A 15,265-nucleotide genomic window follows, 5' to 3' on the forward strand; every position below is an offset into this window, starting at 1 on the left:
AGTCTTCAAATGAAAGCTTTTTTTGGTCAAATTCTCATACCCAATATTTTATTTTAGTTGATATCTATACCCATGGAATGTTACTTATTTTTAGATGAGGTGATAAATGGCAATCTAAACTAAATTATTCATTAGAATTGATAGAGATCTATCAATTTTTTTTTCAATTTTTAAGAAAGTAAATGCTTAAATAATAAAAGATATATGTTATAATGTAAAGACATAATGAAGAATCTGAGTGTGATTGGGTAGGGAGGAGGGTTTTTAGGTGGTAGAAGCAGAAAAGTTATTAGTATCTGTGGAACAATAACCAGTAATAGATTCCAGTCTCTTATAGGGAGATCCCAAAGGAATAATGAATGAATGCTTTGAGTACCAAGCTTAACACAGTTTTCACCTCTGAGCTGTATTCACTAGGGCATTCTTGTGAAAGATAAACATTATGCTGTCATTAGAGCTTTAGAGGACTCCTGTGGTGTAGTCTCCATTGTGGAGGGAAAAAAATCTTCTCTTTTGTTTCCCATTCTCTCCCCACACCCCAACTCAAGTGAAAAGATGAAAATTTATAAAAACCTTACTCTAAAATCTTTGATAAAGCAAAGAAAGTTGTATAATGTTTGGTTGATCATTCATTATATGTATATTTGCATTATAAAAGTAATAGTTAACATTTTTTGAGAACAAACTGTGCAAGGTGCTGCTTGTCATTTTACATATATTCTATCATTTATTCACATCAGGTCTGAAACTTAGTATAATCTTCCCTTGTTGTCATAGATGTTGAGGCTCAAGTCAAGTAACTTGCCCCCAATCTCATAATAGTAAATGATGGGACTAGTGTTCAAACCCGTGTCTCTGAGACTCCAAAATCTGATTTTTTTCAAAATAACGTACTACTTCCTTGATACGGGGATTATTTTGGGGTTTTTTTTTGTTTTTTTTGTTTTGCGGTACGCGGGCCTCTCACTGTTGTGGCCTCTCCCGTTGCGGAGCACAGGCTCCGGACGCACAGGCTCAGCGACCATGGCTCACGGGCCCAGCCGCTCTGCGGCACATGGGATCTTCCCGGACCGGGGCACGAACCCGTGTCCCCTGCATCGGCAGGTGGACTCCCAACCACTGCGCCACCAGGGAAGCCCTATTTTGTTTTTATAGATCTGGCCCAGCAGCTTAAATGTAAAGCCAGATTTGGGGGTTTTTCCCCCGTAGGTTCTCATTTATTTTTTAATTTAATTTAATTTATTTATTTATTTTTTGGCTGTGCCAAGTGGCATGCAGGATCCTAGTTCCCCAACCAGGGATCAAACCCAGGCCCCCTGCATTGGGAGCGTGGAGTCTTAACCACTGGACCGCCAGGGAGGTCCCCCAGATTTCGTTAATCCTCGGGCAAGGGTACTACCCCTAAATGTATTTGGCAGGTGATGATGTGCAGGTGAACATGGCTTTCAGTCATAAAGTTTCTGGTTTTGTGGGGAAGTCTTCCCTTCACTTGTGTTCCCTACTGTCAGCATAGCTTCCACTTCACTCAAGGATTCTATGTTCCATCATTGAACTGTTCTGCAAATAGACTCTATTTTTCAAGGAAAGTAAGCATTTAACTTCTCTGATGGCGATTTCTGTATTTGCTGTTATTTCTTTCAGAGACATCAAAGGAAGCTTGCACATGTCTAGTGAACAAATCTGCTGTTACATTATTGAACAGCTCTTGTCATGAAGTTCTTTTGTAGTTCTAAACTGAGGAAAATGTCTCCTTAATGAAGGGTGATTTGTTGCTGTTTCATTCAGAAAATATTTGAATTAGAAAGTACTTAGTTAAGAGCATTTGCAACTAAAAAACAAAAAACCTGCCTAATATGAATTTAAATAAACCCTAAGTTGTTTATGTTTCATATTTGTCTCAACCAAAAATAGAGTAAATCCTGTCTGTTTTACTACTTTCTCCATAAATTTTCTTCCCTTAATATCTCATATATATAGTTGTACTTAATGTCTTAATTCATTATGTTCATGAATTGAATTTATTTACTCAATGGGATTGTAAGCTCTGTGAGAGCAGGTACCTAATCTTAACCTTTTTTTTGTGACATTTGAGGCAATAATTTTTATACTGAGACCTCTAAAGTAATTCATACAGTAAGTTTAATCTAAAGGAAGGCATCAATACTTTTGGCTTTTAGCCAGACAAACTAGAATGTGATAATACAAGGTATTTTATGCTCACCAGAAGCCCTGATAAAATTGGAAAACAAGTTTTCATTTAATAAATGCCATTTATTTAAAAACAACTTTATAAATATGTGTCTTTCATAGTGAAAGGTTGGGAATTATTGTTTGGTAGTGTCTGGCCCAGTGCTGATAATAATGATTATTAAAAATATGATTGATTTATTGATGGTAATTAATGAACTTTTTTGTTTTAGGGAATGTTGTAGGCAACTTGGGACATTCCTTCTTCAGTCAAAGTTTCCTTGGCAGTAAAGAACATGGCGGATTCTTATATGTGACATCTACTTACCAGTCACTGCAAGACCTAGTACTCCCAACCCCACCTTACTTGTTTGGGATTCTCATCCAGAAATGGGAAACTCCTTGGGCTAAAGTGTTTCCCATCCGACTGATGTTGAGACTTGGAGCCGAATATCGACGTAAGTATAAAATACCCTCTTCTAAGCATTATGACCAAGACGTAATGACTAAACAGACTTGAGATATTCAGAGAGCCCCATGGTGATACAATTAAACGGAAGTATTCTTTTGGAATAGCTAAGCTAAATTTGGCCAGTGTCTCTACTTATTTTGGCTATAATGGGAATAACTCAAAATAACATTATTGCCTTGTAAAATTACTGGTTTTATAGGTTAATTGATAGATACATGATCATCTTCAGAAAAAATGAATATCAACTTAACAAGTAACTTTATTTTTATAGTAGCTGTATATGGTAAGTATATTTTTTGTCACTTGGTTAGAAAATAGTTATGACAAATTATATTTTATATAATGTAACAGATACTGGAAGCTAGTGGTATAGAGATCACTCTCAGCTGGTAAAGTAAGCAACAAAAGAGCCTCCTTGTCCTTGGCCATAGCAGTGCAACTAAGCTGTGATTGTTTTTAAAGATATTAAGGCCTAAATGCAAGCTTTATTTTATTTTATTTTGTTATTATTTTATTTATTTATTTATTTTTGGCTGTGTTGTGTCTTTAGTTGTGGCACGCGGGATCTTTCTTTGCAGCACACGGGCTTCTCTCTAGTTGTGGCGAGCAGGCTCCAGAGTGCGCGGGCTCAGTAGTTGTGGCACATGGGCTCCAGAGCATGTGGGCTCTGTAGTTGAGGCATGCGGGCTCAGTACTTGCAGCACGCGGGCTTAGTTGCCCTGCAGCATGTGGGATCTTAGTTCTCTGACCAGGGATCGAACCTGTATCCCCTGCATTGGAAGGCAGATTTTTAACCACTGGACCACCAGGGAAGTCCCATGCAAGCTTTATTTTAAACTTTATATCTTTTCCTAATCAACGTTGCCCTGGTCTAGGAATCAGACCACTTGAATAACGTTCTTAACTCTGCCATTTACTAGCTCTGTAACTTTGGGTGAAGTCATTCAAGTTGTCTGATTGTCAGTTTCCTTTGCAACTGGAGATAATAATACTTGCCTTTTATATTGCATGGTATTATTAAGAGGATCAAATGAGATCATTAAAAATTATTTTATCAAACATAAAACAGTGTATTATATGTTTTCAGCAGGTCACCTTCAGTCTTTCACTTATTTATTCATTCATTCAACAAGAATTTAATAAAGGCCTACCATGTGTAATAAATCCGGAATTCAGAAATGGCTGAGACGTGGTTATAGGCTTTTGGGAACTTTTGTAAGGAAGACGTAGAAATCATGATTATAGTAGTATATTATGTCAAAACACATGTTCAAAGTTAACAGATTTCTTTGGGAGTTCAAAGATGGGCTCTAACTTCACCAAGAATGAAGGACCAAGGTACCTCTGGACTGAACTGTGAAAGAAGCATATGAATCAGCTAAATGAAGTAGGGAAAGGAAAGGATTGTGTGCAGAGAAAAAACATTTGTATTTTCCTGTGTTGTACAGGCAGTTGAAACCGTAAAGTTCGAGGAGTGAGCCAGCTAATAGGATCACCTGGTGTTTGGCTTGTCTAAGGAGGGTTCTGAGTCAGAAATGTGTAAGAGTGAACTCTTTTAGACTTCCTGAGCACAGAGGAATCAGGAGATACTTGTTTCCTGGAATATATTAATCCAGTTTGGAAAAGAGTGCTTCTTAAGACATGTAGTTCATTTTTGAAACAGCTGCATCAAAAGACTGGTGTGGTTTGTAGAAGGCTCCAAATTTGTCTGTGATGCTGTTATGGTAAATACTTTCTGAGCCCTAAATTTTATGCTCTAATGAGTCATTACAGTTATATTTTGAGAACTCTATGAAACGTGATGTCTCTTTTACCAAAATTTTAAGCTGCCAAACTTAGTCTGATCATTTCTCATTTCCATAGTTTATCCTTGCCCACTGTTCAGTGTCAGATTTCGGAAGCCATTGTTTGGAGAGACGGGGCATACCATCATGAATCTTCTTGCCGTAAGTTGGGAATTTTTATTTTCTTTTTCCTTACTGGGGTTTGCATGAGAAGGGAGAGAAGGATTTTATTATTTTGTTAATACCCTGCCGCTTCACGTAGGTGAAGAGTTACTATAGGAAAAGAACAGAACATGTATATTCTTTGGAAAGTATATGGAGTTTTGGAATGAAATAGTACAGGATTCTGGCTCTTGGTTATACACTACGTAAGTGACCTTGCAGGATTATTGTGAGTAGTTATAATTAAAGCACCCAGCATTATGTCTTCTTTTAATTTTAAGCCTGGCATCCTGATGGTGTCCCCTGTGTCTGTGTAGCTTACTGTTTTGCCGAAGATTGGTCAGAGATTGTGTTCAGATACCTCTAGGCAGTAAGGCATCTATACTTTCTTGATGGATCTGCATGGACTGGGATTCAAACGTCATTCTTTTCTTTTCTGCTGGACTCGCTCATGTCTCCTCTGCACATGCACGGGCTCTAACCCTGTTGACCAAGAATGTTGCTTGGCTTGGGCCCATTAAGGTCACTGCTGCACATGTGCACAGACTAAGGTCAGTCCTGGGTATTTGGAGAGTTTATGAAGTTCCCTATGTCTGTCTCATTCCCAGAACTTCTTGTTAAATCTCTCACTAGTCTGCTGCTCATTACTTGCTCCAAATAGGCTAGCATCCTCAGACTAACAGGGCCACTGGTCCTTTTCACTAGCCACTGAGATTACCACTTTAACTGAGACACTCCAAATCAAGCAAGATCCTTCAAGCAGCAAAGCTTATTGTTTTCACAAACTACCTTGCCCTGGCTGAACTATGAACAGGGCTAAAGGCAGCCCCAGGCAAGAAAATCACAGATTCAACTCTATTCTTCTTACTTGAAGTTCAGTAGTTTTTATGAATGAACACATCTCAGTGTATTGTATGTCTTTGGTCTAATTCCAGGGCACTGAAATGTTTTTTTTTGTTTGTTTGTTTTGTTTTTTTAATAAATCTACCCAACTGTTTAGTTGCTTTTGGGAGACTTGTTTATTTCCTCACTCTGTCATGCGATTGTAGTTATAGTTCCAGTTATCTTTTAAAGAGATGTAAACTAAGAAAGCTTCTTGTAGGTTTACCCATGTAGTTGCCATTTCCAGTGCTTTTCATTCCTTTGTATAAATCTGTATTTCCATCTGGTGTCATTGTCCTTCTACCTGAAAGATTTCCTGTAATGTTTCTTATAGTGTGGATTGGCTGGTGGTGAATTCTTTTAGCATCTGTATTTCTAACAACGTCCTTTCTATTTGAAAGATGCTCTTGCTGGATGTAGAATTCTAGGCTGACAGTTTAATTCTTTGAGAATTTTAAAGATTTGCTCTATTGCCTTCCAGTTTGCCTTTTTTTCAGATGAGAAATATGTTTTCCCTCCTTTGTTCCTGTCTACATAATGTTTTACCCTTCTCTCTTTGCTTTGAAAGTTTTCTTTTTATCACTGTTTTTGAGCCATTTGATTATGTGCCTTGGTATAGTTTTTTTCCATGTTGTTTCTTGTGCTGGGGTTTTCTGAGCTTCTTAGATCTGTGGGTTTATAGTTTTCATCAAATAATTGTTCTGTCCACCCCTCCTCTCCTTCAGGGACTCCACTGTTAATAGACTTATTAGCATGCTTGAAATTGTTTCACAGCTCACTAATGCTCTTTTTTTTTTTTTTAATTTATGGCTGTGTTGGGTCTTCGTTTCTATGCGAGGGCTTTCTCTAGTTGTGGCAAGTGGGGGCCACTCTTCATCAAGGTGTGCGGGCCTCTCACTATCACGGCCTCTCTTGTTGCAGAGCACAGGCTCCAGACACGCAGGCTCAGTAATTGTGGCTCACGGGCCTAGTTGCTCTGCGGCATGTGGGATCTTCCCAGACCAGGGCTCGAACCCGTGTCCCCTGCATTGGCAGGCAGATTCTCAACCACTGCGCCACCAGGGAAGCCCACTAATGCTCTCTTTATTTCTTTTTCAGTGTTTTTTTTTTCCTCTGTGTGTTTCATTTTGGACAGGTTTTTTTTTTATTGCTGTGTCCTCAAGTTCACTAATCTTTTATTTTTATTTATTTTTTTTTGAGTTGGAACTTTTTAATTTTTTTAACATCTTTATTGGAGTATAATTGCTTTACAATGGTGTGTTAGTTTCTGTTTTATAACAAAGTGAATCAGCTATACATGTACATATATATATCCCCATATCCCCTCCCTTTTGCATTTCCCTCCCGCCCTCCCCATCCCACCCCTCTAGGTGGTCACAAAGCACTGAGCTGATCTCCCTGTGCTATGTGGCTGCTTCCCGCTAGCTATCTGTTTTACATTTGGTAGTGTATATATGTCCATGCCACTCTCACTTCATCCCAGTTTACCCTTCCCCCTCCCTGTGTCCTCAAGTCCATTCTCTATGTCTGCATCTTTATTCCTGTCCTGCCCCTAGGTTCTTCAGAACCTTTTTTTTTTTTTTTAGATTCCGTATATATGTGTTAGCATACAGTATTTATTTTTCTCTTTCTGACTTACTTCACTCTGTATGACACACTCTAGGTCCATCCGCCTCACTACAAATAACTCAATTTTGTTTCTTTTTATGGCTGAGTAATATTCCATTGTATATATGTGCCACATCTTCTTTATCCATCCTTCTGTCGATGGACACTTAGGTTGCTTCCATGTCCTGGCTATTGTAAATGGAGCTGCAGTGAACATTGTGGTACATGACTGTTTTTGAATTATGGTTTTCTCAGGGTATATGCCCAGTAGTGGGATTGCTGGGTCATATGGTAGTTCTATTTTTAGTTTTTTTAAGGAACCTCCATACTGTTCTCCATAGTGGCTGTATCAATTTACATTCCCACCAGCAGTGCAAGAGGGTTCCCTTTTCTCCACACCCTCTCCAACGTTTATTGTTTGTAGATTGTTTGATGATGGCCATTCTGACTGGTGTGAGGTGATACCTCATTGTAGTAATCTTTTATTTTGCAGTACTTAAACTGCCATTGATTCCATCCTTTTTCTTTTTTCCTGTAATTTCAGCCATTGTAATTTTCATTTCTAGAAGTTTGACTTGGGTCTTTTTCTATATCTTCTGTGCCTGTACTTAACTTTTTAAACATATGGAATATAATTATAATAAGTATTATGATGTCCTTGTTTGGAAATTCTAACGTGTTTCATTTCTGACTCAGTTGCCATTGATTGATTCCCCCCCACCCCCAGCATTTTGAGTTGTATTTTCCTGCTTCTTTGCATCCTTGGTATTTAAAAAATTTTTTATTGGATGACAGATATTGTGATTTTACCTTGCTGGATGCCAGGTATTTTTATGTTCCTATAAAAATTCTTGAGTTTGGTTACAAATAACACAGTTAATTTATCTAAAAAATAGGTTGATCCTTTTGAGTCTTGCTTTTAAGATTTGTAAGGTGGAACCAAAGTCTTATTTAGTATAGGGCTGATTATTCCCCACTACTAAGGCAAAACCCTTCTGAGTACAGCTGACCCTTGAACATTGCTGGTTTGAACCATGCGGGTCCACTTATACGTGGATTTTTTTCGACAGTAAATACTACTGTACTACCTGAGCCATTCTTGGTTAAATCCTCCAATGCAGAACCACGGATATGGAGGGCCGACTATAATTTGTACATGGATTTTTGACTGCACAGAGGGGGTCAGTGCCCCTAACCCCCACATTGTTCAGAGCTCAGCTATATTTGTAATGACTTTTGATGTTGTCTGGAATTAAGCCAAACTTCACAGATTAAGCACAGTCTTTCACAAGACTGCCATTACTTCAGATGCTAGCTGCAAGTTCAGGGGTCCCCAGACCTCCCACAGTTCTGACTAACTAGATACAAGTGTGGGAGATCCCACTAACCTGTCAGGGTTGATAATTTACTAGAATGATTCATAGAACTCAGCAAAGTACTATGCGGTTAACCCTTAAACAACAGGGCTTGAACTGCTCAGATCCACTTATACGTGGATTTTTTTCAATAAATGTGTACTACACAGTCCATGCTTAGTTGAATCCACAGATATAGAACTGCACTTCAGAGAGCTGAATGTAATATTATACATGGATTTCCAACTTTGCAGGGGTTGACGCCCCAACCCCCATGTTATTCAGGGGTCAACTGTACTTATGATACAGTTTTATTATAACAAGGGAGATATAAATCAGGAGCAGCCGATAGAAGAGACACGTAGTGCAAGGTCTGGGAGGGTCCCAAACAAGAAGCTTCTTTGTCTTCGGGAACATGTCACTTTCCACATACATTGATGTGTAACAATACATATGGAATGAGCTCCTAGGCATCTGTGTCCTGAGTTTTTATTGGAGTTTCCCTACAAGGCCTGATTGATTGAATCACCGGCTGTGTGATTGAACTCAGTCTCCAGCCCCGCTTCGGCACTCGGCAGAAGTCAGGCTGATATCACGTGCCTCAGAGCCCCAGCCTCTCATCACATGGTTGATGTTTCTGAAATGGCCAGCCCCCAGCCCGAGTTATCCTTTTAGCATCAGTGTCATCAAACTGGCATAGACTCTCAGAGTCTGCCAGGAATAACAAAGGCACTCATATCACTCAGGAAATTCCATGGGTTTAGAGGTTACCTCCCAGGAACCAGGGGTAGAGGTCAGCCAAATTCTTTATTATACAGTAATACTTTACCCAGTGCCCATGAATTATGAGCTTTTTCTATCTGGGTTTTGGGAATAGGCACTATTCCCAGACCTGTGTAACAGATATGCTCCCAATAATCATTTCAGGCATTTCTTTCACTAGCCTCAAGAAGTTTCCTCACACACATTTGCTAATCAGAACACTGCTATTCTGATGGGACCCTGTGTGAACCTTTGGAGTTCTCTCTCTGCAGTTTTCTCCTCTCTGTCCTGTGAACTCTAGCTACCTTGATTTTTTTCTCGATTTTCAGTTTTGTCTCCTCAACTCAGGAAGTCTGCCAGCCTCTGCCTGGGTTCCCGCTTCCTGCATCTGAGCTTGGAAACGCTCCTAAAGCATAAGCTGGGCAGTCATAGAGCTCATCTTGTTTGTTTCCTGTCTCTCAAGGACCACTGTCCTTTGTTGTCTGAAATTTGGTGTCTTGGTGATCACTGTTCCATGTGTTTTGTGTGAATTTTGGTCGTTTAAGGCAGAAGGCTAAATCCAGTCCCCTTTTCTCCATCTTGGCCAGAAGTGAAATTTTTTAAATTATATTTTAATCTATAAGATCTCTCTCTCTATTCGTCTATTCCTACCCCCATCCCTTTGTCCCTCCTTGGTAACTTTAGTTTTTAGTCACATTTTTGACAAGATAGTTTTTCTTTCAGATTGTAATCTATTTTGGAATGAAAAGGAGATATTTATCCTGTAATCAAGCAACAGCAGCCTAAGGTTTTTATGGCCTATCTCAATTCATTTTTACAAATATTTATTGGATTATCTACTGAAGCATCTCACTCTACATCATCACTTTCTCCCTAGTTTACCGGGATTTACAACCTATTGATTTCAAAACCTTTTCACTGTTTCTCACTCCTCCGGCTTTTCTGTTTATCTACATTAAGATTCCATGGTTTCATCATTAAAATCACTTTTTTACATAATTCTAGTTCTTTTTTCGCTTTTACCCTGTGTTGTGGTAGCCTGGCAAAATGTAAACCCTGATTAAATCTACCTCTTTGTTTAAAATTATTTTTTTCAATTTATGTATGGTAAAATCCACCTTTTTTGGAGTACATTCCAAGAGTTTTGACAATGTATACAGTTATGTTACTACCACTGTCACAATCAAGATACAGAACAGTTCCATCACCAGAAAATTTGCTGGTGCACCTGTAATGTCTGGCAACCATTGATCCTTTGTCGCTATAGTTTTAGTTTTTTCAGACTGTCCTATAATGGAAATTATACAGCATGTAGCCTTCTTAATCTGGCTTCTTTTACTTATCATAATGCATTTGAGATTAATCTGTGTTGTTATATGTATTGTTGGGAAGGAAATAAAATCTTTTTCTTTTACTCATCTCAGGTTCTTCAGCTGGGGCCCTCTAAATTAGACTGGCCAAAGACTGATTAACAAGAGGCATATTTAGGGGTACTGTATTCTGGTACCCTCCAGTATCAATAGGTCATTCATTTTTATTGCTGAGTAGTGTTGTATTGTATGTATGAACTACAGTTTATTCATTCACCTGTTGATGCATATCTGGGTTTCTAGTTTCTGGCGACTGGGAATAAAGCTGCTATAAATATCCATGTATTAAGTTTTGTGTGAATATTTAGTTTTCATTTCTGTGGGAGTGGGATAGTTGAGCCATATTGTATGTTTAACATTATAAGGAACTGAAATTGTTTTCTAAAATGCCTGCAGTATTTTGCATTCATCAGGTATAAGGATCCTTTTTTTTTGGCCAGTACTCATTATTTCTCCTTTTTGGTTTTTAATTTTTGCCATTCTAATAGGAGTCTAGTGGTTTTAATTTTTGTGATTTTAATTTGTATATTTCCTGTGATGAATGATTTAGAGCATCTTTCATTTGCTTATTTTGTCTTCTTTATATCTTGAGTGAATGTTCAGATTTTTTCAACTGTTCATATTTTAAAAATATGGTTGTTGTTTTCTTATTGTTGAGTTTTGAGAGTATTTCATCTATTCTGAATGTAAGTCCTTTGGTAGATTTGTATCATTTAAAAATATTTTCTCCCAGTCTGTAATTTATCTTTTCATTCTCTTAACAGTGTCTTTCACAGAACAAAAGTTTTTAATTTTGTTGAAGTCCAGTTTATTAATTTTTTTATGGAGTGTTCTTTTTATATCATATCTAAGAACTTATTGACTGAAACTTATATCACAAACATTTTCCTCCATGTTTTCTTCTAAAAAGTTTGTAGTTTGGGATTCCCTGGTGGCGCAGTGGTTGAGAGTCCACCTGCCAATGCAGGGGACATGGGTTCATGGCCCGGTCCGGGAAGATCCCACATGCCGCGGAGTGGCTAGGCCCGTAAGCCATGGCCGCTGACCCTGCACGTCCGTTGCCTGTGCTCCGCAACGGGAGAGGCCCACGTACCACGCAAAAAAAAAAAAAAAAAAGTTTGTAGTCTTATGTTTTATATTTAGGTCAGTGATCCATTTTTAGTTAATCTTTATGATTGTTAGGCATTGTTTGAAGTTCTTTTTTTTCCCACTTGTATGTCCAGTCATTTCAGTATCATTTGTCATTTACTTGCCTTTGCACCTTTATCAAAAGTCAATTGATTATACCTGGTTGGATCTAATTCTTCCTTCATTCTTAACTTACATCCAAGCTTAAATATGAGTGAAGACAAAAAGAGTAGCATATTCACCAGTCTCATTTTAGATTCATGACCAATACCATTAAGGAAGCTCTTGGACCTACCTGGCAATCCTTCCTGGTCCATAATACATTCCTACTTCCCTAGATGACTATTTGCATGTGATCTCTTCTCAAATTTCCAGTGCCTCCTCTCCTTTCCTCAGTTTCAGCTGATGGCTTAGCCCAATTTCCCTGAGTGAATAGAAGCAATCAGAAGATAATTTTCACACAGTTCCATCCAGCAACTTACTAATATCTACACGTTTTCTTTTCTTAGCCTCCAGGACACCATTCTTGCTTGGTTCTTCTCCTGCAGTCTTCTGACTTCCCCTTCCTATCATATTCTACATCTCAGTAAATGGCAGTTCCTGTCTTCAACTTGCCCAGGCCATGAAATTCAGAGTCATCTCTTTTTTTTTTCACATTCCACATCCAACCTAAGGGCAAATATTGTCCTTTTTCCCTTCAAAATATATTTAGAGTTTGATAACTTCTCACCATCTTTTGAACTGTTAACATCTTGGTTCAAGTTATCAGTCTTTTGCCTGGATTATTTTTATTATGCTTATCTGATATCCTTGCTTCTATTCTTGTTCCCTTTCCATCTATTCTTTACAGAGAAAGTCAGAGAGATCCGTCAAAATAGGTCAAAAGCCTTCTCAAAGTTAAGGCAAAGGTCCTTGTGGTGACCTACCAGACCCTATGAAATCTAGCTGCGTGCTATCACTTTGATCTCAACTCCTACCATTCTTGCTCATTTTGCTTCAGCCACACTAGATGTGGAGTATATATGCGTGCATGTTTTACTCTACAGGTATTCATTTAGTCCCCAGGATGTTCCAGGCATTTGGGATATAACAAGAACAAAACAAGTGAGCATCCTTACCCTATTGGAGCTTACCTTAGAGGGAGGAGATAGTTAAATAAAAACAGAAAATGTTAGGTGGTGACAAAGCAGGGATAAACATTCAAATATTTGTTTAATATTGTATATAAAGGGTATATGAAACTTTCTAGTCTGCTTCTTTGTAAGAGTTTACAGACTAATCAGAGAGTAGAATATACACAATGGGGCTTTCATTATACATTTTCTTATTATTTAAATGAATGAGATCTTTTAATTTTGAAATTCTTTTTATTTATGCTCATTTTATTACTATAAATTAAATCCTGCCATTGATGAATTCTTTCTTCCACTTCAATCTGGTTTTGCCCAGGACTTTAGAAATTACCAGTATACATTGCCAGTAGTTCAAGGTTTGGTGGTTGATATGGAAGTTCGGAAAACCAGCATCAAAATTCCCAGCAACAGATACAATGAGGTAAGATTTCCCATGAATTTTTTATAATTGAATATCATAAATGAAGATGAGAAATACATGATTACATGTAAAGTTTTAGTTAATCGACAGTGAAATCAGTTCATAATATTATATGACTTAGATCAGTGATAGGGAATTCCATAACAGAAAGACAAAATGTTAAATTCGTGATTTATGTAGTCTTTGCTTGTGTCATGTGTTGTGTTTTGACCTTTTGATGCTGACAGTCAGTGACAGATTTGCTTTTTGAGGTATAAAATTAACTTTATAATATTTATTAGTGGTGGGATCTTTTATTTTTCCCTCTTTCTATAAGTATATATTACTTTTAACTATACTTAATGTTTAATCATAGCTCACCTATAAGTCCCAAAATTATTTTTAAATAAGTTTTTGAAAGCAAATGTTTGCATTTTGAATTAAGCTGTATTTTGTAACTAAAATGAAATTGTGCATACTACACATAACAGAATTATGTAATAACTGTTCTTGCCTATTTGCCATGTGAAGTAGTACTTGAATTTTAAAATTTCTTAAAATGGGTTCTAAAGTGTTGGATAGTAATCATTATGATTTAAAATAGAAAATTTAAAAATTACTTTGATATAATGTTAAAATTTGTTGTTTTATTAGACAGGGTGATAACTCCACAGTTACTTCTTCCACCATATCTTGGTATAAAATAACTTCTTCCCTCCTTCTCTTTCTTCCTTTTCTTCCTTTCTTTTTTCCTTTCTCCTTCAGCCATTTATTCACTTACTCATTTGTACATTCAATAAACATTTTATACTTGATATACACTTAAAATCACAGAAATGTCTTACTGGACTTTTAAGCTCAGGGCTCAGTATTATTATGTAGGAATGACCTATTTGAAGAAAACATTTACCCTGTGACTTTCTGTCTGATGGCTTTTTTCAGGACACTAGAAAATAGTAGTTAGAATGTGTGCTTAATTTTTCCTGGGATACAATTAGCTATTAGATAGTCCTACCTTGGAACCATGCTAAGCTGGAGTCAAATCTTTAAAGAGAACTATTTTTATGTAATTTATGCCCTAAATAGTTTTTAAGGAGGCTATGCTTTGAAAACTTGTTTTATTTCCCATATTTGAAATGTTATTATCTATTTCACAAACATCTATTAAATATATTCCGTGATATGATACAAAGATGAATCAGACATTTTGCCTGCCTTCTGGGAGCTTATTGCCAGAAGTGAGATGATCAGATGTCAGCTCCAAGTGGATAACATACATTGCTATCCTTGATGTTTACAAGATGGTACTTTGTGTTTGGTAATTAGATCTGTTTATACAAGTATATCTGTAAAAGCTTTGAGGCCCCCATAATTATTTCAGTACTTGACTGAGGACATTCATGACAACAACTGCCATTCATATTATCTGTCTTTATCTGAATTCTGCCTCCTAGGTTTATGGTTGTGCAGGTTCAGAAATCTTTATTCAAAAACAGTAACTGTATTTCTTGTCATTTATTACATTTAATTTTCAATAAAGTTTACCAATTATATATCACTTATTTTTCTTACTTGATTTAGCAGACTGACTTCCCTTCTAATTCAATTTTTGTTTTAACTCAGTGTAATTTTATTTCTCATGATGTTGGACAGTTGAATTGTCTTGTGTCTAATAGTTGAAAAAGTAATTTCTTATACATTATTTCATTTAATCACAATATTCCACCTTTCCTCTCATTCATTTTTCTTTATTTGTACCTTTAGTTTTTCTTATCACTCCCTGAACTATGTTTTCTTTTGTTTATAGCCTTTGCACAAGCTATTTTCTAATTGTTGCACTTCCCCTACTCTTCATTTGCATAACCCATACTCAATTTTCAGGTTTCAGTTTAAATGGCATTTTCTCAGATAGGCTTTCATTTTTCCACATATTTATTTCAGATAGGCTTTCATTTAATAACACACATTCTATGTGTAATACTCACTATATTTGTAATTCCTTATTCAGTGTCTCTTTTCTCT

General features: G+C 37.0%; 1 protein-coding gene across 2 annotated transcripts in view; it reads left to right on the forward strand.

The window, feature by feature from the left end:
- The window catches only part of ZFYVE9 (zinc finger FYVE-type containing 9), a 133,797-nt gene that overhangs the window by 86,043 nt on the left and 32,489 nt on the right, over positions 1 to 15,265 (forward strand). For both annotated transcript variants that reach the window (XM_079903931.1, XM_079903930.1), the window contains 3 exons: positions 2,421 to 2,645; positions 4,523 to 4,605; positions 13,160 to 13,264. In XM_079903931.1, coding sequence (XP_079760057.1) covers positions 2,421 to 2,645; positions 4,523 to 4,605; positions 13,160 to 13,264 — 413 coding nt within the window. The remainder of the gene's footprint in view (positions 1 to 2,420; positions 2,646 to 4,522; positions 4,606 to 13,159; positions 13,265 to 15,265) is intronic.

Source organism: Stenella coeruleoalba, assembly GCF_951394435.1.
Source record: "Stenella coeruleoalba genome assembly, chromosome: 1".
In the NCBI taxonomy this organism is placed as follows: domain Eukaryota; kingdom Metazoa; phylum Chordata; class Mammalia; order Artiodactyla; family Delphinidae; genus Stenella; species Stenella coeruleoalba.